We start from the raw sequence: 24524 nt of genomic DNA, 5'->3' as shown, positions 1-24524 counted from the left end.
ATCATGTGAAATGGTTCAGATCTATGTGGATAATTTAATACTGTTGCCTCAATAGTACTGACATGTACAAAATAACGTGATTGGGCAGCTTGCCCGTTATTTTTTATTTTTTTAGAAAGTTAAAGAAAGTTGCCTAGTGAGTGTCATACTAAATTTGACGTGAAATTTTACTTATGCCAACAATGAGACTGTTCTAATAATATATATTTTTTAAAAAATAACAGTAGTGTTGGCTTAAGGCCTCGGTATACTCAGACAATGTCTGAGAGGGTTGTGTGAAACCATCTTCAAGAGTGAAGCCTTCGCACGTTGCCTTTTGCGCTGCAATTATGTCTTACAGTTTGTGAAAGCCAGCCGAACAGCATCTCTACATGACATATGCTGAGGCCTTTACAGCAGGATATCTGACACTAGAACTATAATGCCCAAAAAATTATTTACTATTACATATTTTTAATACAGAATCAAAGACGACCCAGCTTAAAAAAACACACATTTGAAAAACATGCATCATGTCCGAAGTTATTTTTAATAGCTTTCTAAATGACTTGGTAAACAAAATCATACTTACCTGACTACTTTATATATGCGCACCACACTCAAACTTACCATTGGAGGGAGAATTTTCTTCAACTTCAATGTGGTCAAAATCATAGCTTACAAAAGCACTCTGTTAAAAAAAGATAATTGGAAAAAAGATTAGTTATATATATATATATATATATATATATATATATATATATATATATATATATATATATATATATATATATTCATGCATGCTGTGTTGTTTTAAATATAGATTAGGTCATGTTAACAAAAGTAACTAACCCTGCAGGTACAGATGTGTGTCCAATTTCAAACAATACACTGCGCTGCTGCCACATGATTTTCTGATTAAATAACTGCATGAATGTGCAGGTGTTCCTAATAAAGTGGACGGTGAGTTTAAGTGCAATTGAGATAATATAGAGAGGAGTTATTAAGGCCTCTTGGAACAGTTTATGGTGTCAATTGTAATACTTTCTAATAATATATAAATGGTGTACCTTTACATAAAATAAATAATATTGTTAGTAAAAACTGAATATGACTGCTGAATGAGTGGGACTTCAGAAAAGCCCGCTAGTCAGTATATGTAGTTGTAGTATATTAGTATATGTTGTAGTATAGTAGTATATGTAGTTACCTACAGCATTCTCTCTCAAGGCAGACAGAGTAAAAGTGGTCAGCACTGGTGTAGGAAAAACCTACCTTGTAGTTAAGTAGTGACTGCCACTCTCCTTTCTCTTTCTTCACCAATTTGATTACTGGTTCATTGCATTCCATTTTCCATGAACACTGCTCTGGGCTGATGTCATTGTACAGCTCCAGACTGGCACAGTAATGGTGGGTGTTTACATATGCACTAGAAATGGGGAAAAAAACAAAACAATAAATACAACTACAATATTATTCAATTAGGCAATCTAAACACTAAACAATGGCAAAACTAAACAGAAGGCAGGACTACAAAATCTTTGTTAAATCAATAAATACTTCTTTAAAACTAAGCCCAACATAGGATTTAAGGTGTACACTGACCTGTAAAGGACTCTGTCAGAGAAGAATTCACACTTCTGCATCATGGGGTTGGTAAGCTTTATTTTAAGAGTGACTGACTCTTCTTCTTGAAACCACTTGATCTGTGGGTGAAAACTAAAACATGCAGAAAAAGGGACAAAAAAAACTTGATAAATACAAAATACATTCAGAATATTGCTGCATATCTTTAAAGACCTGAAAGATAAAGTGTCTGGCTTTATTTATTTTATTATTACTTTTTAAATACCTTTTTGGTGCACAAATACCCTGCCTGTGGCCAATGTGCAAGACCTCATTTCTGATCTTACTGTCACCTGTTAAAGTTTTAAAAATATTCACGATCGTCATTCATGACTGGTAACGATCCAAAACATAATACGACATCAAGTATTCACTTTTAAACCGACTTGCCTTCATCTGAGCTGTTAGAAAGAGCAGGAGTCCCATCCTGAGGTAAAAATCTTAGATCAGCAGATCTAAATGAGCACAGAAGTGTGAATACTTGGTGTACAAAATACAAAATAAACAAAAATTAACCGTAAAACTGACATCATGTCCTCAAGGCAAAATTAAAGTAATGTGATTAATTATTTATATTAACATTATTATGATGTTATTCAGTATCGTCACTCCACTTACGTAAACATGTGTTCAGCATCTAGCCAGGCTTCCAAAGAGACCTTACTTTGTCCTTTATTAGGGTCGGTGCTCTGGTTTGTATTTGGAAGGTTCTGTAAAGGTTCACAGGGTTCACTGTCTGTACACTCAGGCATGTTGATTCCAGCCTTCACCTGACTGGCCAGAGCTTCCTCAGCAGCCTGACCCCTCTGTTCCAGAGACGCCACCTCACTCTCACATCTGATCAGACCAATTACAGAATCAAAAACACAAAAGCTGTTAGTAATATTAAAATTTAGACAATGTAGGCTCTGAAGTGGCACAACAGAAAAGCATTTGCCAAATTGTCAGAAGTTTGTCAAGTAAATAATTCTCTTTTAAGGGGTTAGTATAGATTATTCATGCCCGATCTGACCAAGGATATTTATTGTTTTACTTCTGTTTTTGATGCAATGATGATACCACCACTGAACACAATTCCTCCTTGTATACAAAACAAAACAAAACTCTTATTTATACACCAATAAATATAGGGGTCTGAAAGAGTGCAAACAATAAAAAAATAAAGAGACTGTTTGTCTCTATTTCTTAGCATCAAACTGCTTAAACTACATTTGTGCAACACATCTAATTAATATATTAATGGCTGTTATGTTAAATAAAGTTAATCAATTTGCATGCAATTCTCAAAATGCCATTTATCGGTGGATCTGATGTTACAAAACTGATAACCAACTATGGAAAAAATCTTAAATATCGGGAAAAATATCAGTAAAACCGATTATTGGTCGATCTCTAGTCAAGGACTTTTACATGACCAAGATGTGCTAATCATGCTATTTATTTAGTTAAATGCACTAAATTGCACACATGCAGATGGGTGATAAATTAAAAGGGAAAAACCTGAATAAATAAGTGCAGGAAAAAAGACTGCAGATGCTTCTAGCAACTGAATATTTTTTTTTAATTTTCTACCGTTAAAGCCTGCGGAAGCCAATCTTTGGGAAACGTAGGTCATCAGCGCTTTATAGTAATGGAGTCATCTAAAAAGTGTATGACCTGGGCAACTGTATAAGATTTTTATATGGCACAATAAGTTAATATGTGTAATAAAAAGGTATATCATTAATAATATATATGCTATAAAAAATTCTTTATCCATACTGTATCCTAACACTGCAATAAGTTAGATATCCTGTTAAGTAGACGACTATAAACTTAGTAGAATCTTATACAGTTGCCCAGATTGGATTCCGCGGGCTTTAACGGGAGAAAATTTTAAAAATATATTCAGTTGTATTGGTTCTATGTCCACTCAATACACATTATTAAGACAATACACATTATGTCCTTTTGTGTGTTTATTTCTAGAGAAATAGAAGAGAGAAGCTCGAATGTACAGCGTATGTCCAATATAACCCCAAATTTAACGCAGTGCGCACGGTTTACAAATCTAAGGGTACGGTTTACAAAACTGAGGGCACAGATTACAAATCTGATGGCACGGTTTACACATGGCTGTATTTTTTTTTCTTACCTGACACTAGGGGGGCTCCGTACCCATCTGTGTGTGTGTGTGTGTGTGTGTAATATTTATATATCCCTGATCATGTATCACACCTAATCAAACAGAGATAGAAATGGAAACTGCAAGAGCGATAACTGATTAATTACCCATTACTCTCACGGAGCGCCACTACAGCAGAGGCCTCCTCTCCCTGGCAGAGCAACTTCAGTAGTTCCAGATGCTGAGGGTTTGCGGTGCCCATCCCAGTGGCCAGAATCTCTGCATGGACATTATACTCATTTATGAAAATCTGCAGACCTGGCATGCGTGTCATACGTACCTGTTGGCAAGTTAAAAGAAGTACAAAATATTTTTTAAAATCAGCATTAAATAAAAAAAAAGAATCTTACAACATTTTTACAAAACAGTTATAACGTTATAAATACCAACTCTACCTACCATCAGATCAACCCATACAGTATTGCCCAGGCACATCACCACGTTGGCTTGATGTATTTTTCCTTTGATTTTCTGACTGATAGCTCTGGTAACCTGTAAAAAGAAAATACAGAGGAGAAACACTTTCTATCAAAACTAAATCCATCCGCTTATGATTTCTCCACAGGTACTTCACAGGTTAAATAATGAACAGTTATTAAATAATATGAAGGTGATGATTTAAGTGGACAGGGAAATGGTTTTGTGACAGGACTAGATGAACAGTAGATCAGAAATAAGGGGGATGGATGGGTATTTGAATACCTGGTTAACCGATCTGAGGGGCCAGTATTCAGACATCTATCGATCCATCTATTTTCCGTATCGCTTATCTTGCACAGGGATGTGGGGGAACCTAGAGCCTATCTCGAGGGACACTGGACACGAAGCAGGGAACATCCTGGATGGGGTGCCAGCCCATCGCAGGGCACAATCGCGTACACACTCACACCCCCATTCACGAACTACGGACAATTTGGAAATGACAATTAGCATGTCTTTGGACTGTGGGAGGAAACTGGAGTACCTGGAGGAAACCCCCGAAGCAGGGAGAGAACATGCAAACTCCACACCCACAGGGCAGAGGCAGCAATCAAACCACACCAGTGCTGATTTTGTGGCAAGGTATACTGGAGTTTTTTTGGGTGGTTTTTACTCTCGTGTGGGAAGGTGCGAGCAGTCAGATTATGAAGGTCACAGGACAGAGGAGGGATAATAAATTTACTTTCACATGGAGCTTTTATTTGTGTTTTCATTAATTTTTTTTAAAAAGTAAATATACAGACGTGTGCTGACGATAAGATTATTATGAACATGCATTAACACTGTGACCGAATGAAGTTGGTTAATTCAGTGAGATTTTCACTCCTAAACCATCTGCTAATTAAAACGTTACAAAGATTAAATTTTAGCTGACACCAGGGCCTACTACAATTGGATGACAGGCTTAAATATTGAGGTGATAGTTAGTAAAGCTTTTGCTGTGTGTTTTTGTTAGTCGTCTCTCAATATTACGTCCGTCAAACACTACAGTGTGCTGCCAATCATCGTAGGGGAAATTTATACTTGATTACTAAGATCAACAAAGCATTTTTTTCTTCTACTGGTGATTAAGTGAATATATCGGTTTATTAACTCTTTCCGGTAATTAAATAATAAAATTTGTGAGAAGGCAAATTTCTAGTCAGAATGTATGCAAGTACATAAAGTTACCTTTGGGTTCCAGTCCATCTCTCCATCAATGGGTCGGGCCATGCACAGAATGATTTCAACAGCCTGATCCGGCAAGCTCTGGAACTCCGGGGGAAGCTGCAGTAGCTGATGTGACTTCACTTCCTGTATACGTCCTTCATCCACAAATCGAGCTGTGACACTGCTAAACAGCTGGCCTCCCTTTTCTGGCACCTTGGTCAGACACACCCTGGCACACATACATTCCACCAGCTGTAACTATGCTTAATTCATGCGTTTGTGTCTGAATTGTAGTGTTTAATGTGAGGTATAATGCTAAGTATTCATCTATAACTATTCATACTAAAATATACCGAGCAATATTTTTGGCCATCTGAGGCCACCTGAGTCACTCAAGTTAAAAAGAATGGCCAGAGGACAAGCATGACATAGCAGGGACCTTTTAAAAGGCTACCTTCCACTTTAAAACCTGCCACTAAACAGCGACAAACCCCTACTTACCTATGATATACATCTTCTTCCTGTAGTGCATAAAAGCCACCCTCCACCACATGCGTTGCACAAAGCCTCTCTTTAGCATAATGCGACTTCATCTCAGCAGCAAGTTTCTCATAACCGTTCTCTTTCTGGTCCATAATACGTCCATAGTACACGCTCGCGGTCTTAATGTAAAGGGGTAACACCTTTCAGGGGAGTCAACGTAAAATTATTTTAGTACTGCATCATGCTAGCATTCCTAATCCTGATAGACTAGGAATAAAATTTGATTGAAGGTTGTCTTTGAACTGCATTTTTACACCAGGGAACAAGATGGTAGGAAACTCACCAAAATAGTCCCAGAGTCTGGGTGTTGGGGACAATCAAGAATTTTGTTGATTGTGTGTCTGTCTGGGCAACTTGTGTTGTCCCTGTGTGCCAGAAAGAAACACTAAAGAGTAACACATACAATATTTTGACACATCAAAAAACTACCCAGAATTAGCAAAGGAAATGGCTTTTCACTAATCTTGCTTAATAGAAACATGGGGAATAACTACTCTTCTGAACTTAAGCGACAACACTGCAAAAAATACCTAGGCATATTCTGAATTAGCCAGATCGTATCGTCTCTGATGTACAATTCCTCCCCATGATAAGAATTTTTCATCTCGCAATAGATAGTGTTGAATGTTACTATTTTCATATCGTCATTTATATTGTTACCGCAAACAATACCATGAAATCTCGTGATATAGTTTTAAATCTACATCGCCCATCCCTATTCTGAATATTCATTATTAAAATCAATCTAATATTTCTTATTATGAGCATATTATGAATCTATAAAAGATTACTATGCCTATTTACAGACGTTTTACTAACTTTACACTTGGAATTGTCTTGTTCTACACATAAATATGGCATAATTTTGCTAATTTTAAGTATTTATTTCTAGAAAGCAGCAAACTTATCTGCCAATAGAACTTCTGTGAGATTATTAACACAGTTAGGGTTTTAGCTCTCGGATTTCTTTAAAATTACACTTCATTATAAATTGATAATGTACACTCTTACCCATATAGCACCAGTTACATTTCAATTCCAACATGCAGCTAAAGTACAAAGCCAAACATCTCTTTCTTTTATATATATATATATATATATATATATATATATATATATATATATATATATTCTTATTTTACGTATATTTCTTATACGTATATAAGAATTTTGTGTGTGTATATATAAGAATTTTGTATATATAAGAATTTTGTGTGTGTGTGTATATATATATATATATATATATATATATATATATATATACACATATACATATATATACACACACACACACACACACACACACACACACACACACACACACACACTCCACTGCATGGTAGTAGAATTATAGTATAAAGACCTGCAGAAGCCCATGCTCTTCAGATAGCTGCAGAGTGCTCGGTGAGCTTTCTGCTGTTCCTTAGCCTGCTGGAATCCCAGGGCAAACTGTAGGAGCTCTGGTGGCAGTGGCGCGTCTGTACGCTTCAGGTAGCGCAGCACACCAGACACGTGACGAGAATTCTGCTCAGACAGCAGCAACAAAGAACGCACCGCAGGAGAGGAGCCCTCGGAGTGATTCTGACCCAGCACAAATTACACACATGCACACAAAAATACGTTCACACGCATTCGTAAAATCCATACAGCTTTATAAACACCAAAAATACCACAGATATCATCAGTTGTCTAAACACTAGTGTCAAGCCTTCTTGTCAAAGCATCAGAAGTTAACAAAAAGAATGACTACTTGATTAATACCTTACAGGAGAGATTCCGAAAGTTTTCAACCATGCAGAACATCCGGGTCCCAAACAGTTTAGGGGAGCTAGGGAAACCATAATGTAACACGCATGTGGCATCCCTGATACCAAGGGCCTTTAAGCAATCATTGGTAGTCACTGAGGTTCAAACACAAAGTGGCAGTATTGAGAGAGTCTTGCAATATAAATTAATTATACATCAAATAACACACTTAAATTAGTCACAATGTACACATACCCAAGATAACCTGTGTGCCTGGACCAACATCTTTCCTCCACTGCTCAATCACAACATCAAATTGGTAGGTAAGGCCCTCGTGAACTTTGAGAGAGAATGCTTCTGTGTTGCTGAGCGCCTGGATGAATACATTACAAACTGTTAGTGCTGGAAACTCCTAGACATTTTTGTGACACTGGAATCAATGGTGAATATCCGCCAAGAACAGACCATCAAAAACAATATTATTGGATATGATTTTTCCAGTAAACAAGTGTTTCTAAAGGTGTCTTCACACCATTTGAATCAGAAACAAAATGGATGTTTTTTGATTTTCCAGTGGATTTTGGTCATTTGCCAATTCCCATCCACTAGCTAGGTTTCCCATATCACACAACAGCTACTAACCAGGGAGGGTGAAGGCTAGCACATGCCTCCTCCAAGACACACAAAGCCAGCCAGAGCATCTTTATCAACCTGCTGCTTCTGCAACATCACAGCACATCTGAACACACTCAAAGGAAAATGCTGACCTTCCTCTTACTCATACACGAGCTCACAGATGCCCAGGATTGGCTAGAGTCACACTGATTGATTGCCATACTTCCCACCCAGAAAGCATGGCCACTAGCTGAGTAAACGCTCTTGAACTGCCAAGCACGATTCCAACAATAGGGCAAATGGTTTTCATCTGCACCACCTCGGAGCCTCTATTAAAACTCATTCATTGGTCAGAAATGCATAGAGAAGATTCCATGCCACATAGAAAAGCAACTATACTGAAGAGAAAAATCAAATACAATACACAGACAGTACTGCTTTCAATTTGACAGGAGCACAACATGCCGCGTCAAAACAGAATAACAGTCACTGCACTGCTCTGATAACAGCTCTGATGGTCCTTTTCCTCTTTGGCCCGGAGAACACGACGGCTGTTTTGTCCACGAGTCAACTATTTGAAATGTTGTCTCGTCAGACCACAAAACACGATTCCACTGTGCCACTGGCCATCTCAGATGAGTCCAGAGAAGACGGCGGTGTTGATGTACGGCTTCTGCTTTGCATAGTAAAGCCATAACTTGCATCTGTGTATGCAGCAAGGAATGGCATTGAATTACAAAGATTTACCAAAGTATTCCCGAGCCCATGTCAGGATATCCATTACAGACTCATCACGCACATACAGAAGTTGCTTTCAGACTTGCCCTTTACGCACCGAGATTTGACCGGATTCCTTGAATCTTTTAATTATATTGTGCACTGTAGAAGGTGAAATGCCCAAAATCCTACTGATTTGTCTTTGGGAAATGTTGTTCTCAAAGTGTTGGATTATTTGCTGATGCATCTGTTGGCAGATTGGCGAGCCTCAACCCATCCTTACTCTTGAAGGACTAGGTCTTTTTTTGGAGGCTCCTTATATCCTATGATTAAACGATTGCCTCACCTGTTTCACATCACCTTCTTATTTCAACTTGTCACATCGCTATTAATCCTGAACTGGTCCTGTCCCAACTTTTTTGGAACGTGTTGCAACCATCAATTTCAAAATAAAAGTGTATCTTCAAAAAACTATGCAGTTGATTAGGTAAAACATCAAATACCTTTTCTTTATAAGTTTTTGTTTAAATACAAGTCAAAGTACACTTACAAATCACTCCTCTTAGTTTTATTTGCATTTTCCATACTGTTCCAACTTTTTCAGAATTGGGGTTGCATTCAGCAGGGTATTGCTCCCCCACAAAGAAATATATGATAACTTCACATCAGAAATGAATGCAACTCCCTGCTGAACTATATTTTGCTTTCATCAGTGAGTTGCGCTCCCTGGGATAGGCTCCAGGTTCCCCGTGACCCTGAAAAGGATTAAGCGGTATAGAAGATGGATGGATGGATGGATGGATGAGTGAGTTGCAGCAGTGACATAATGAAATGCAATCACAGCCCTAAGCCATAACTAGGGCCATGGTTTGAAGGACCTTAAAGTGCAAATTTCCAGTAGGCTTTCCCAGCCATCTAAAAATTCCCTTTATTATAGGCTTGTTGTTTCTTCATTCATACTACATTGATTGGTGAACCCTCACTCGAACTAGCTGTTTTGTTCCATGCTGCATCACTGTGTTCTCACCTGCCCAAACAAACTGAAACAAGGGGCAAAATGTACTGGGGTTCAATTCAAACTGACTAAATGCTGCATGTATCATAGCACCCTAAAACATTGTGCGTTTGGTAACAGTTCATTGTACCTTGTACACATGCTCCACTTCCTCTGCAGTGTTAGTGATGAGAAGGGTTTTCTGGGCAACAGAGGGGCTGAAGTCCAAAAAGCTGAGTAGCACTGAGGTCTTATTGCAGTCCAGAGACATCAGTATTGTCTGTATATAGCAAACAAGAATTCAAACATACACACTAAAAATATGGTCTGGAAGGGCAGCGCACCAGCAAATATCAAAAAGCTTACAGTAAACAGTTTGGGGAAGGCTCACATATGGGTGTGATTGTCAGGAGTCCGCATACTTTTGCCCATATAGTGTACAGTGGATATAAAAAGTCTACACACGTAACATAAATTCTTTTAATGTTGCTGTAGGCCTCTTGGCAGGCTCCCAGACCAGTTTTCTCCCGAACTTCATCAATTTTAGAGGGACGTCCTGTTCTTAGTAAAGGTCACTGTTGTGCCATATTTTCTCCACTTGTTGATTATTGTCTTTACAATGTTCAATGATATACCAATGTCTTGGAATGTTTTTTGTAACGCTCTCCTGGTTGATATTTTTCAACACTGAGATCCCGGAGACCTGCTATTTTTCAACACTAAGATCAACACTGAGACCTGCTTTGTAAGCCTATAGGAGCCACTGTACTTTATTTGGGGTTAAATCGGTCACTTTTATTGATGGCAGGTGTCCACAAACCTGCTACTTATTTTTATACGTACTAATAATGTAGCAGTGTTCATTCAATATTGGAGTGGTATAAGTTTTTGGCCATATCGCACACACTACAAGCTGGTTGCCTAAGATAGGATACAAGCTATACTATGCAACAAGATCCAAATTTAATCCAAAAAAGCATCAACATGATACACAGCTTTTGGAAAGACATATATAGTTGAATCTCGCAGTCATTTTGCTTCTGTGTCCCCTCCCAGTCAGTGTGACCCGTCACTAACCTGTTGAACCCCACCGTATAACGCCGCCTCTTCCGGCACTGTGATAATGATGCAGGGGTTAATCATGTGATTCCGGACCACAGGCTCCAGCTCCCGACACCAACGACTGCCTACAGCAACAAGTTGCCGCACACACATGGGTCTATCCTCTCTGGACACCACTTTCTGGTAATGTTGCAAGATGGCAGTCATCTTCAAAGAGAGATAAGGGGGAAGAGAATTCAGGATTTTTCCTAACCGTCTCGATTTGAGAAACCTTCCAGATGTTTTTTTTTTCTTTGCCCCTCTCACCTGTTCAGGGGCTCTTGAAAAGAGCTCATGAGCCTCATCCAGAATCAGGTGGCAGAGCCTTTGAAAGTGGAAGAACTGCACCTCCAGCAACCTGGCCAGGCCAAAAGGGGTAGTAACCAGCAACTGACCTAATTCACAACACACAACACAGATTGGCTCCATGCTGCTTTCATCATGTGTTAAAATTAAAACCAGCAAGGGGGCTTACAGTTGTTCTGAATTTTGGTTTGTCTGGCCTCATTCTTGCCTACTCCGATCAGCACAGCAGCAGGATTAAGATTCACTGCTGCCTGGCTCTCCTCTAATAGCTCCAGCACTGACTCTACCTTTTCCCAACCTGGACAAACAATCACTGCTATGGGCTGAGAAGAGAGAGAGAGAGAGCAATGAATGTCAAGAACATCTATGCAAATCCTTTAATACTGACTCATACTCCACATAGCTCAAAAAATGTAAAGATTAGTACTATAAGAAAAGTTAACCAACATCTTGACAAAACATGTATTTTAGCATCTCAATAGAAAGATAGATTGATTATAGGTGGGCAATGAGGACAAGATGGTAAGGTCCAGAGATTAGAGACCGGTTTAATGGTCTTCTTGTCTCGGTCTCTCACCCCAGTTTGTGCAGTGAGGGCACTGAACAAAGAGGCTAACTGCAGCTGAGCCAGCAGAGGTGGGATGTAGGAGAGAGGATCTTCTCCCCTGTGGCATATCAGCACTGTGTCACAACCTCGTGCCACAGAGGGCCAGCAGTAACTCTCGGCCAGGCCTGGTCCTGTATACTTTCTCCTCAACAGGAACTAACCACACACACACACACACAAAAAAATCCATGCTTAATACATATTTGCATAATATTTTGCATCTACATGACAACAAACTGACAAAAATGAACAAAATGTTCATTAAAATTAAATTCATTAAAGCCCTTCAACTTAAGCTGACCAGTCAACAAGATGTAAATGAATATTTCAAACTACAGAAAGAGACCCAGAACCCAAACTAGCAGGATGGTGATTACTCTTCGAAACTGCTCGGTGATGGGAGCCTGGGCTAGACATCTACAGGGGTTGACAGCGGTAGCTGAGTGCACCAAAACTGCACTCTTGCTGGGTTTACAGCATGTAACCTGACACACACACACCAGACAGATCAGAACATCACAGAGAATACCAATAACAGCTAGTTATCCATTACTAATTATGAAAAAACAAACAAACAAACTGGTATTTACTATGTGCATACTGTTGGAGAATTTTCCCTAATCCCCACATAAAACCAGCACACAAATCTTATTGATCAAAAGGAGAGAAGCTCAGTTTTCCTCTGCAGAGGAATTCAGCAGCAGTGATTTATCACTTCAACTATACAACAGAAGTGAGCCCACAATCAGAGGAGGTGTAGCTCTTTTATACTAAAGTGTAAACAATAAAACAATTTCTCATAGCTTACAAAATAATTAATATTCTTAATGGTATAGAAAGGGCAAATACAAGGTTATTCATCTCCTTATAAGACTTCAGAAGGTGGATCCCTAGAGTGATTAAAAAGATAGAAAAGACAACATAGAGAAACTAAATTCTCCAACACTTACGTTATCATCAAGAGATTCCGAGTGTGGATTTATTGGATCTGGGTTCAGCAACTGTAGCAATCTGCATATACATTCATACAAAGAAGCAAAACTATGACATTTCTTTATAAAGACAGCCAGGTGAATAATTGAATGTGAAGAGATGACCCACCTGGAACAGGCAAATTTGTCTTTGGTACTTATTGTCTCTTGAGTGAGAGCTGGTTCCTTCTGCACTGTAGAGATGACACTTGTACTACTGCAAGTTACACACAACCGAATCAGTAAACACTTCAAACACACTACTAAGTATTTAAATATACTTTTTTATTTATTTGTCAGACCAAACATGTAGGATTTAAAAGAAAATCCTCTTCAACACCAAATTGAGTTAGTGTTAATTAATCTGGAACATCTGCTCTGTTGATGTTGGTTGTTTCCATGTATTGCGATCAGTGAGGAGCCCCTCACGCTCAGTTTTCTCCTTAAGATGTTATGGCCTTTAAACAGTATTTTTAATAGAGAGTGTGACCTGAGTCCAGGGTGGCTGACATCTACACTAGGCTGAGTGCACATAGCAGTATGAGTGAGAGAGGGCATTAAAATGAGCGCAAGGTGCTATAAATTAAACCTTGGCACGTGTGCTAGTGTAGACGCTGGTGAAAGGAATTGTGCGTGTCTCAGTGCTTGGTGCCCGCAGAACTGAAGTGCTCTCACGGGTTACAGTTTTTCAATCGTTTCACAGCGCCACGGTTGAAAATACCTTTGTGTATGCACAAGTCACAGAACCTTGTTCTCGTTTTTGTTTACGTTTGCTAATACTGCTGTGTGCACTGAGGTCGGTTCTCTGTTAGAGATACTGTTTAAATGCAATAGATGTTTTATCAGGCTAGTTACATGCTGAAGTACGTCCTCTTGATTTTTTTGCCTATCTACTTTTGTTTTGATCATTAATCATGAAATTTGTTAAGATCTTGGTCATTTTATGTCGTATACATAGTATAACATGGCATCGGGTTTTGGTATAGGAGCATTTTTTAAAGCGTAAACAAGCGCAGTATTGGACTGATACCGGACTGAAATGTAACTCGAAATTAGCAAAAGGCTAGTTACCCGAGGTCATTCTGCACCTCTGCTGTTTCATCAGAAATTCTTGAAGTCTTTTGATCGTCTTCATTAATATCATGCTAAAACACATTTTGGTGATCATTAACACATCCACATTCTTCTCATAATGCTGTGTTTAATATTGTGAAAGACATTAAAAGATCAATAGCAATGCAGACAAGACAGTTATTACATGTAGTTTTAAACTTCGGAACAGAGCATAAATGTGAAAGTCTTACTTTGGTACTCAAGTTCGAATTTGGGAAGGGGTTCAAAAACTTCATGAATCTGTTTTGAGGGAGAGACAGCGTCTATGAGTCAGCTATCCAGGCCAAACAAACATTATTTGTGACTATAAAAATACATTACCGTACCTAAACAGGTTTAGTTTTTCAGACAACTGCTCTGCAAGGGCACGCTCTGTGTTCTCTGTATACGATTCTTCAAAGTCCCTGAAAAGAGATGAATGCATTCATGAATGTATTAAAGTTTATATAGAGGCAGTACATATTTGCTTAGCTTGATGTTTGCTGAAATGAATGAGGCACCAAATCTATATGTACTGTGTGGGGAAAAAAATAGAGAAATGAAATAATCCTTTAATGTGCAAAAGAGGTACTGTGTGAGAGAGCCTGAATCTACCCATGAGAGAGTGAAACCAAGTGAGAGTGTTGTTCAGGTGTGTGTGTGCACAAGAGAGAGACAGTCCCCTTTGAAAGTATTGAACAGTAAAGCCAAAGTCTAATAAAAGTAAACACCACATAATATTTGGTTGCATATCCCTTGCTTGCATTAACTACATCAATCTGGCAACATAGTGACATCATCAACAGTTGCATTGTTCTTTTCCAGGCTTGTACCACAGCTTCTTTCGGCTGTTGTTTGTTTTGGGGGGGCTTCTCCAATGTAGTGTGTTTTATATGTGAACAGCTGAAAGGAGTCATTAGTAATTCCAGACTTATTTCCTGTACTAACCTACGTAGGTTTGTAACAAAACCCGCTTCTGGTCTTCATTGGCTGCTCGCTGACAGCAGTAGACCAATCACAACAGACTGGGACATCTGACCAATCAGAGCAGAGTATGCTCTTTGAAAGGAGGAGTTTAGAAGGAATCCTTTAGAATGGATCATTTAACGAGTCATTTGTGACACTGGGGGGAAAAAAGGGTAATGCTGCAATTTAAATTATGAGCACATAAAAGTATTTTTTGACCTTGGATGCATGTAAATCTACAGTATGAGACCTTTAAAACAAAATTAGGCACGTTTCAAAACCATAATATGTGCGCTTTAAGGTTTGCTGATTGACCTGCTTTTCTCCCAGCTCTCTGGTCTTTATGTTGGTTTAACCTTTTTAACAACAAATGCAGTCTTCACAGGTGAAAACCAGGGCTCAAGAGTAGACATTCAGCGCTATTAACTGTTTAAACAACCAATCTAACAGGACACACCTGGGCAACAAGAAGCACCTGTCAGTCACATGTTCCAATATTTCTGATCACTTGAAAATTGGGTGGGTTCAAACAAAAAGTGCCATGTTCTAAGCTGTTTAACACATCTAGATGTAAAAAGCAGGAAATGAAAGCTGGAATTCTGATCTATCGTCTCATTCACCTTTTGTTCTCAAATCCAAATGCCTTCAGCATATATAAAAAACAAAAGGATTGGCCTTTCCGTTCCAATACTTTCGGAAGAGATTGTAAATACAAGGCATACTGTAGCGATTAAAGCCCACTGAAGCATAATGAAAGGCACTGATGCTGTTTATTAATGGTCCTTTTAAACTATCCGTTCTTAAGTCACATACACATTCAGCATAAATGTTATCTTCTACAGAGGTAAGACCAGGAGAGACAAGACCAGGAAGGACGTCAAGCCGAGGACATTAAACTTCTAACAGTCAGTGAGGATGGGAGAGACCAAGGTGTTGGACGTCATCGACTCTTGCGAAGACCTCACGGACATTACTGAAGACTTGACTTTGCTTCATTAAGTTGTCTCGCTACATCATGCTCCAGGATGACTTACTGGATCTTTCTGACACAATGTTTATTTAGATTTATTTACTGTCTCCATCATTGTCATGATTATTATTGTATGTCTGCTACTTAAACTGGTGACGTCACGTTCGTTTCGCGTTTGTACTTGTACCAATATTATCTAAGTATGGGATGCTGAATGAAGGTTTGTCCATCTAGAATTTGATCAAGATAGCTTTTTATCACTCCACATGAACCTGTCTTAGGTTGCTCTGAAATACTCCCTTAAGGACTATCAGACAGGGAATTGAAGGAAATATTCACCTTTAATTATTTGCCTGACTCTATGGTCATTTGCTGAAGTTTTATGTTCATCTCCGACTCTCTACATTAACTATGCTGAATACGTCTTATTTCTGAATGACAGCTGGAGTTTATCCATGCTTTACATTCACCAAGACAACTGATGGAAGTTTAGCTACCTACCTAACAAATGTAAGTGAACTCTGCTGGCCAGCGTCAATACTGGGAGGTGTACATGGGCATATAATTGCTAGAGCTACAATTCTACCATTAAACTACCACCTCACAAAGCAAAGCCGGTGTTTAAATAAATAACTAATAAATGTAAACACAATCAACATTATTTAAGTAAACAAAAGTGTAGGAAATTAGTGATAAAACCCTCACCCAGGCTTTAATTTCCCTTCCTCAGTGCTCATGGGGACTGCATTTTTGTCGTGTACTCCACATTTCTCTTGTCCATCAGACTCCTAAAAAAGATCAAAGGATATTAGACTGGCCCAAACCACTGTGACACACTGCTTACTACACCATGCCTAGAACTGTATAGACAAAGCAGAAGAACTTACAGCAGATACTGCTCCACTGGGAACAGCCGATTTCACTGTAGTCACGACAGATTTCACGTGGTCTATTTCCGAACAAGAAAGGTAGAGGGCCATGAAACGCACAAATAGCAACACACCAGGATTAATCAGATTCTGACCAGGAAAGTAGTACTTACGTGGCATGAAATCATCTTTCTCACTCTTCCTGGTCAGGAAGTGTGAAGGAGCAGACCTCACTGTACAGCATCCATTCATTTTGAGAATATGTTGAGGACTGCTGTAAATGTCCCAGGCCAGGCAGACAGGGGAGCGATCAACACACCCGCTCTGATACCCCAGAGACTTCTCACTTTTGCAACATGCAAACTTTTTCACCACCAAATCATCATTTACACAGATCTGCAATGCAAAAAGTGTTAAGTGTGTAAAGAGTTCAAATCTAGTTAAAAACGAGACAAAAGGTCTCGAGAATTATTCATTGGAATATTATAACAATTACAATGTTATAGGAATTATTTATTGGAAATAATGTCTTTCTGTTAATATAGACATTCTTCTTGAAAATAGCAGAAACCACGGTCCACGGTTCTGGCGCACTATGGCTGCTGTCACATCATCCAGGTGGTTGCTACACACTAGTGGTGGTTGAGGAGATACCCCCCATACTATGTAAAGCGTTTCGATTGTCTAGAAAAGCGCTATATAAATGTAACTGTAACTAATGATCCCTGGTAATGGAGTTAATTTGGCACAATTACTCATCAAAGTCATATTTACTCTAGGGCTGACACTTGCCACTTCATTACTCATCATTAATAATATCCATGAACTTGATAATCCTTTTTTCCAGCATTCCGTGTGCCAATCCACTGCCCTTTATTAATACTGACACACTCAGTATTTTTTACAGTGCGAGTGAGCATCAAACTGCAGGCACTGCAACTTTCAAACCATGCTACAGAAATACCATCTGCGGTGTGGCAGACTTTACAGGAATGTCAGCAAGTCATCAGCATGTTTTAAAAACAAAATTGGGAGTCATATCAAGCAAAAGACATTACAAACAAGACTACTGGACTTCGGAAGAGTCTCGTTCAGTAATTACTTCCAAGCTAGCTGATAAAATCACACTATGTAAAAAGGTGGAATTCACTTAGTTCATAATATTACAATAAAAATAACACTTTTCTTTCCATTGGTGGATACCGCTTCAGAGACCGAGTACACACTCCTGTATGTTCAGATAATTTTACTTAGTGTGCAGTTACTTAAAAAAAAAAAAAATCATTTTCTTGAACTGGTCCAGTAATATACTACATATTTTACTATTATGGATATGTATTAATAAATTTGTCCAAGTATATTAATTCTTCTCAATTGCTTATTGCACCAGTCAATTTATTGTTTTTATGCTTCATCAGTTTTATCACATGGCATCAGTATTTAAAGTAACCAAACAATAATGCAGATAACAGAAATATAAATGATCCTATATTTAAAAACTGCAAATCAAACAGAGTTTGGTCACAGTAATGGTCTTTGACAGACAAAAATGTGGGTTAGCCAATAATTTAGATATGAACCTAGGCTTACTCAACTGCAGTTGAATGTCCATAAACATAGTGATGTCTTAAGTGCTGTGAAATTACCTTCACATTTCTGATGGTCAAGTACAGATCAATAACTGTGCAATCATCATGTGTTTCACAAAGAACAGCCTCAACCAATGTAGATGCTGCAAAGATGGAACATGAGTAGTATAATTCTAACATGAATATGCATAAAATTAGAAAAGCTTATTTTAAATATGATAAATAAATTGGAACCTTGTACAAGATTGTGTAGGTATTTTGTAGCAGAGCTGTCCCAGTGAGGGGATGGACTGAAAGTGGGCACCAAAGAGAAGATCAATGAACCAATATGGACACAATAATTAACAGATTGATCTATACAAGTCTGCCTAATATGTATAATTAACAGTAAAAATCAAAAGCTTTCTGGACACTGTGACGTCTTACACAAGCTCCGCTGACTCGTTGCAGAGGTGCACCTTGAGTTTCATCGGGTGAATCCGTGCCAATTTGAACCTTAGCACCCGGAAGGGCAGCTGCAGGAACTTATCAAGCAGAGCCATCACACTGCAGGAAAAAATGTTGAAAACCACATGAATTGGCAAAATCGCAGATGCATGTAATTGTTTTGCAATTTGATCTTTCGCCGTGATGTTTGTTACTAAACGAGATCTTCTATCTGTACTCATGTTCGACGCACATGAATCAAAGAGGGCTTTGGCTGAATGCACGTTGTGATGAGGTCACATGACGCGTCTGCATTTTACTAATTTTGAAAAACTGCAAAGCTGCTTCTAATATTGTGAAGTTTGCTTGAGAAGAAACTCTGACCAAACAAGAATCCAGTAGATTTATTTTAAAATGATATTTTAGACATCTAAAACCTTTTTACTTATGATTTCTTTAAAGTAGTCTAAACTGCAGGTTTATTTATAGAGTTTAAAAACAACTCACAGCTCACTTGCGTAATTTTCCACCCCACGGATCTATTTTTTTGGTTCAGTTGTTTACTGCACACGTTTTGGGACTGTTGTACCACTGAACTTATTACAATCTGCACTACACAGATTCAAATTTGCAGATACATAACATTCGCCAATGAAAATCTGCAGAGACCGCAATTTTTACACACTCATCTGTGCTGACGACGACACGCTCGCCATGGTCTACTAAGAAGCACATGGCCTGACTCCATGCTGATCCCAGGATCAGAGACTCCACTTTGGCCCTACACCAGCTCCTTAGCTCTGGCCAAAACACTACACACACCTAGCGGGACAGAGACACACAGATCGATTGATTTCAGACATTAAAGTAGACAAGCTGCTAAACACAGCAAATCTAAATATAAATCAAATGCAATAGTTTTACCTAAATTTACAAATCGTTCATACCTGTCCCTTCTTCAATGATGATGGCTTTAATTTCTGCACATCCAAGTTGAGCTTGTTATAGAAGAGATTCATTTTAACCTGCAGGTTCTCGTAATCTTGAGGACTCTTGGCATGCACACCAGGTCCTTTCACAGTTCGCCCCCAAATACATCCTGGATCCTCAACCTCACAGAGAGAAGGAACAAACACACATCTCTATACACCCTCAGGAAAATACAACCAGATACTATTTGATCAGAAGCACCGTTTTCGCGTTGTAATGTGGACTGAGAGAAAACGGAGATGTTCAAAAACGATGACATATTTTTAGCCATGTGACCCATTCAACTCGAAACAAACAAGACGGCAGATGATGTACTGCAGTTGTTGTGCCTGATATCCAGTTTGATAGAGCTGTTATAATGATTAATGTCACTTTGTCCAACCTCCAGATTCACTTTAAAATAAACACCTGACAAATGACGCAGGCCAATGCTTACGTTCTTACGCATGTGCAGCATAAGAATGTAAGCGTTTTCAGACTTTAAAAAACTTTTGAAAAACGACAGTGTAGACTGACAGCTTTTTAAAATGAAAATACCATTTTCAGATCTATCTGGATTAATGTGGACGTAATTGGCTGTGCTCTCTGAAAGAGAGGGTTGGCATTACTCTCCTCTTCAATCAGAGCAACACTAGCCAATCGTGGGCTTCTGTGAACCCGTATGTGGAAGAGAGCAGTTAACACAATCCTCCTAGTGTGTTCAGCTGTCTTGAGCTTTAACAGTGTGTGATAGGTGAGCACTAGATAGTGGGGTGGGGACTGGCAAAATGACAACATTGGGAGAAAATTATAACTGTTTTTATGTCATTTTTATTATTTATCTCTGTACACATGAAATATACACACTACCGGTCAAAAGTTTGGAGACACTTGACTGAAATGTTTCTCATGATCTTAAAAACCTTTTGATCTGAAGGTGTATGATTAAATGTTTGAGATCGGTGTTGTAGACATAAATATAATCGTGCCAACATACTCATTTCTTTCATTAGAAAACTAACATCTTATTTACAAAAATATATATATTTTCTTAAACTATTGACTTGGAGCGAAATATTCCGAAAAGCAGCCAATAAGTCCAGCATAGGTGGGAACTCCTTTAATACTGTTTAAAAGGCATCTCAGGGGGATTCCTCAAGAAATCAGTTGGGGAAAAAAATGCCAAGAATACATTTCTGGAAATTCTAGGCAAAAAGGGTGTCTACTTTGAAGATGCTAAAATACTAAATTATTTTGGATTTTTTTTTTTTTTTTTACCACAACATAATTCCCATAGATCCCATTTGCGTTACTCTGGAGTTTTGATTACTTTATCATTCTAAAATGTGGGGAAATAAATAAAAGTAAAGAATGAGTGTGTCTAAACTTTTGACCGGTAGTGTAAATCATCATCGTCTCTCACAACACTACCATCCTGCCGTATGGTGATATTTTAATCATGTCACCCGTCCTTAGTTTAGGTTCATATCTGCAGACAGATGAACAATTTTACAGTGCATGAAAAGGATAAAAAGCAGGATAAACTGCAAGTTTGTAGCTCCTAAAATAGTGTTTGTATAAATATGATATTCTGCCTGTATGAATATATTAGTGCCAATACTGTACCTTGATTATTGCCAATTCTAACATTTCTCCAACCTCCATTTCCAAACCTGAGAAGCAAAACAGAAGTTTCAGAAGAAGACCATTACAGACTCCGGTAGGTAATTACCAATGTAAAATACCCGTTCAGTAGCTGATATCTGCTCTTTTTTTATTAATTTTTTTAACTAGCTTACATTTTCCAGGCTCTACACAAGTGGAAGTAAAATGAAGTGGACTAAGTCTAGCTTCAACATGGCGGCCGCTCAGACCTCACTTCATCCAGTGTCTGCTAAAGCCTAGGAGATTATACAAGAGACATTTTCGAGGTCTTTTCACGAGTGCTTTAGTCGTTTTTGGAGCCAAAATAATTTCACAAAACACCGCAATGAGCCCCCCAAAAGACCCAGAAAGTTTAGATGAGAAAAGTGCATGGCATCAGCAAAACTCACCGCACTTTTCTCATCTAAACTTTCTGGGTTTTTTATTTTTTGGGGACTTAAATGAGCACCTCCGTGATGGCATAAAGGTTAAACACAGGACATTACACACCTTGTATTTAAGTCCACGGGTGTTATAATCTCTTGTGGAAAATAAACGTGGTCGAAATCTACGCGTACTTGTATCGGCTCTTCGAGAGCTGGCTAACATTAACGTTAGCTGTATGTTGTAGTGCCGCAGTTACTACTGTACATTTAATTTAACGGTCCTGACCGTGAACATTTCTTTAAATCATCACGACCAATTCCAACAGTTTACCTTCTAACGTGAATATCAGGCTGTGTTTCTCCTGTGCTCATCACCGCGAGGTCCAAATTAGCGGCTAACTGGTGTATAGGATGGACATGTTTTTAGCTAAATAGTAAATCAGTCCATACTGTTTCAGCCCATCATTACCGGCTTTGGTTTTTGGGGGTTTTTTTTGTTTTTTTTTTTCAATTGAACGGACGTACCTTAGTCCTAGTGAACATTGGTGCGACTACTTTCTATTTAAGTTATTGTGGGCATACAGTGTGCAAGTCCAAGTTATATATATGTATATTTTAAAAAATGGTTGACGTCCTAATGTTTCATCTAAAATCTCTCTCCTTTGGCTGTAAATTGGGGGCTCCAGCTGCTTGCCCCGCCCACACCCCAGAGAACGCTCAGTGCTTTCCAGAACTTTCCCCCGACACCTGCCATGTAACAGGGGGTGGAAAATACTCAATATTTCGTTACTATATTTAATTATTATTTATTTATTTTGTTAGACTTTATTTGAATATTATTGAAATGGAATACTTGTATTAATTAATTTATTATTTTTATTTAGACCATCTCCTTCTTCATCTCCTGTTTTTTGTTTATTTGTTTGTTTGTTTTTCCAGGTGAGTATGTGAAGCCCACAGCCCCTGGAGAACCTGCCTCGACATATCTGCCTGTCAGAGGTACAGAAAGAAAACAAGACTGAGCTGTACAATGTAGAACAGTCTTATTGCTGGATGCAGTTGTCTTAGTGCTGTTGCTTGTACTATTACTTTAATTTAGATAGAAATATTATGATTAATCTGTGGGGCTCACTGTGGGTTAGTGGTTATAATGTTCTCCCCGTGCTGTGGGGGTTTCTTCCAGGTACTCCGGTTTCCTCCACCAGTCCAAAGACATGCATGGTAAGCTGATTGGCATGTCCAAAGTGTCTGTAGTGTATGAATGGTGTGTGTGTGTGCGCACGCGCTCTTGCACACAGAACAGTGGACAGTTCAGATGAGCGTAGAAAAGATCCAGACAGCATGTTGTAGAAGAAACTTAAATAAATATTTATTCATCAAACTTTACAGTCATGTCTTTTCCTTCATTCAGCACTGTAATCTTGTATATCAACATGAATAACTTCAATTGTGTAAGAAAACAGTGCCAGCCTTATGTACAACACTCATGTTCCGTCTTCCTTTGTAAGTGAGATCCAAATTTCATGATGATTGGACAAAGTTTGTGGGAGAATACATTTTTGTTAACACTAAAAAATGGCTGACTTTGTTTTGGTAAATCACATATTTGTTACACCAAGAACTCTTGGCACCGTTCAGGGAATGAACAAGAACAAGAATCATGATTTGATGTTAAAAGTTACGACCAGTTTTAATAATTTGTGAATTATAGCAACCCTCAGATGTGAATTTAGACAAAGCTTCTTGGAGTCCCTTAGGTCCTGGTCCTACACCCACATACAGTGTTTGGTATCAATACGCGACACCATTGCTGAAATATGCCCTCACTTCCTGTTTGGCAACTTTGCCATCAATTTTGTTTGCGTGCTATGGACAAACTGTCCTGTATATGAAAAATCCAAGAAACAAGGATTTTGTTCGGTTTGGTCTCACCATTCTGTGGTGCAAATTTCATGATATTTGTAAGAGAAGAAAAAAGCTGTCTTTGTGAATTCAAAATGGTGGAAAATCCAATATTCATATTCAATAATAATTAACATAATGGTATCCACTGCACTCTGCATGACCCAAAGAATCAGAGGAATACTATGAATAGATAGACTTGGAATTGAAACTCTCAGTATTACCCATCAGACACAGAGTACTTAGTAGTACTTGCAGTAAAGACACCCATGTTTAATGGCTGCAGTCTAGAACAATGTCTTCATGAAGGCGTAGACCAGTGATTGTGTATATGCCATATATGAGACTTGGATACAATAGTATATAAGCCAAATACCATACATCATTATTGGTACAGACCCGAACAGACCAGCATTCTCATGTTGAGCCATGAGCAGTAGCTGACACGTTTGTGTTTTGTCCTGGTGAGTTAAATTCAGTTGTAAATGACATTTAAATTTGAATTAGCCACTTTGCATAATGTATGAACAACATTTTTTTCTTGTGCTCATATAATGCTACTATAGCACTATAGTCAGTCATCACTCTAGACATATTATGCATTTAAAAAAAAATCTATATACCTTGCAATATTTAAAATTGTTTATTTAAAAAATCACTCTCACACAAGTGTATGATTAGGCATCGGCTGTAAAACTTCATTCATGTTCATT

General features: G+C 38.4%; 1 protein-coding gene across 1 annotated transcript; it reads right to left on the bottom strand.

The window, feature by feature from the left end:
* Positions 1-390: 390 nt before the first annotated feature.
* On the bottom strand, positions 391-22452 carry tdrd12 (tudor domain containing 12). Its single transcript, XM_053640904.1, has 30 exons — positions 22435-22452; positions 19858-20052; positions 19596-19732; positions 18911-19030; positions 18719-18774; positions 18542-18627; positions 17069-17291; positions 16914-16975; positions 16732-16814; positions 12978-13128; positions 12405-12512; positions 11998-12183; positions 11590-11743; positions 11382-11509; positions 11091-11282; positions 10165-10293; positions 7943-8060; positions 7703-7842; positions 7305-7522; positions 6225-6306; positions 5900-6081; positions 5420-5627; positions 4169-4261; positions 3877-4049; positions 2224-2442; positions 1996-2060; positions 1585-1795; positions 1255-1408; positions 610-670; positions 391-416 (listed from the first exon to the last, which is right to left on the bottom strand). The coding sequence occupies exons 1-30, from the start codon at positions 22450-22452 to the stop codon at positions 391-393; spliced, it is 3978 nt and encodes a 1325-aa protein (XP_053496879.1).
* Positions 22453-24524: the final 2072 nt, after the last annotated feature.

This window comes from Ictalurus furcatus, chromosome 14, assembly GCF_023375685.1.
Source record: "Ictalurus furcatus strain D&B chromosome 14, Billie_1.0, whole genome shotgun sequence".
Taxonomy (NCBI): Eukaryota; Metazoa; Chordata; class Actinopteri; order Siluriformes; family Ictaluridae; genus Ictalurus; species Ictalurus furcatus.
Note: the sequence above shows the minus strand (reverse complement) of the source record. Positions and strands in the feature narration are given on the sequence as shown.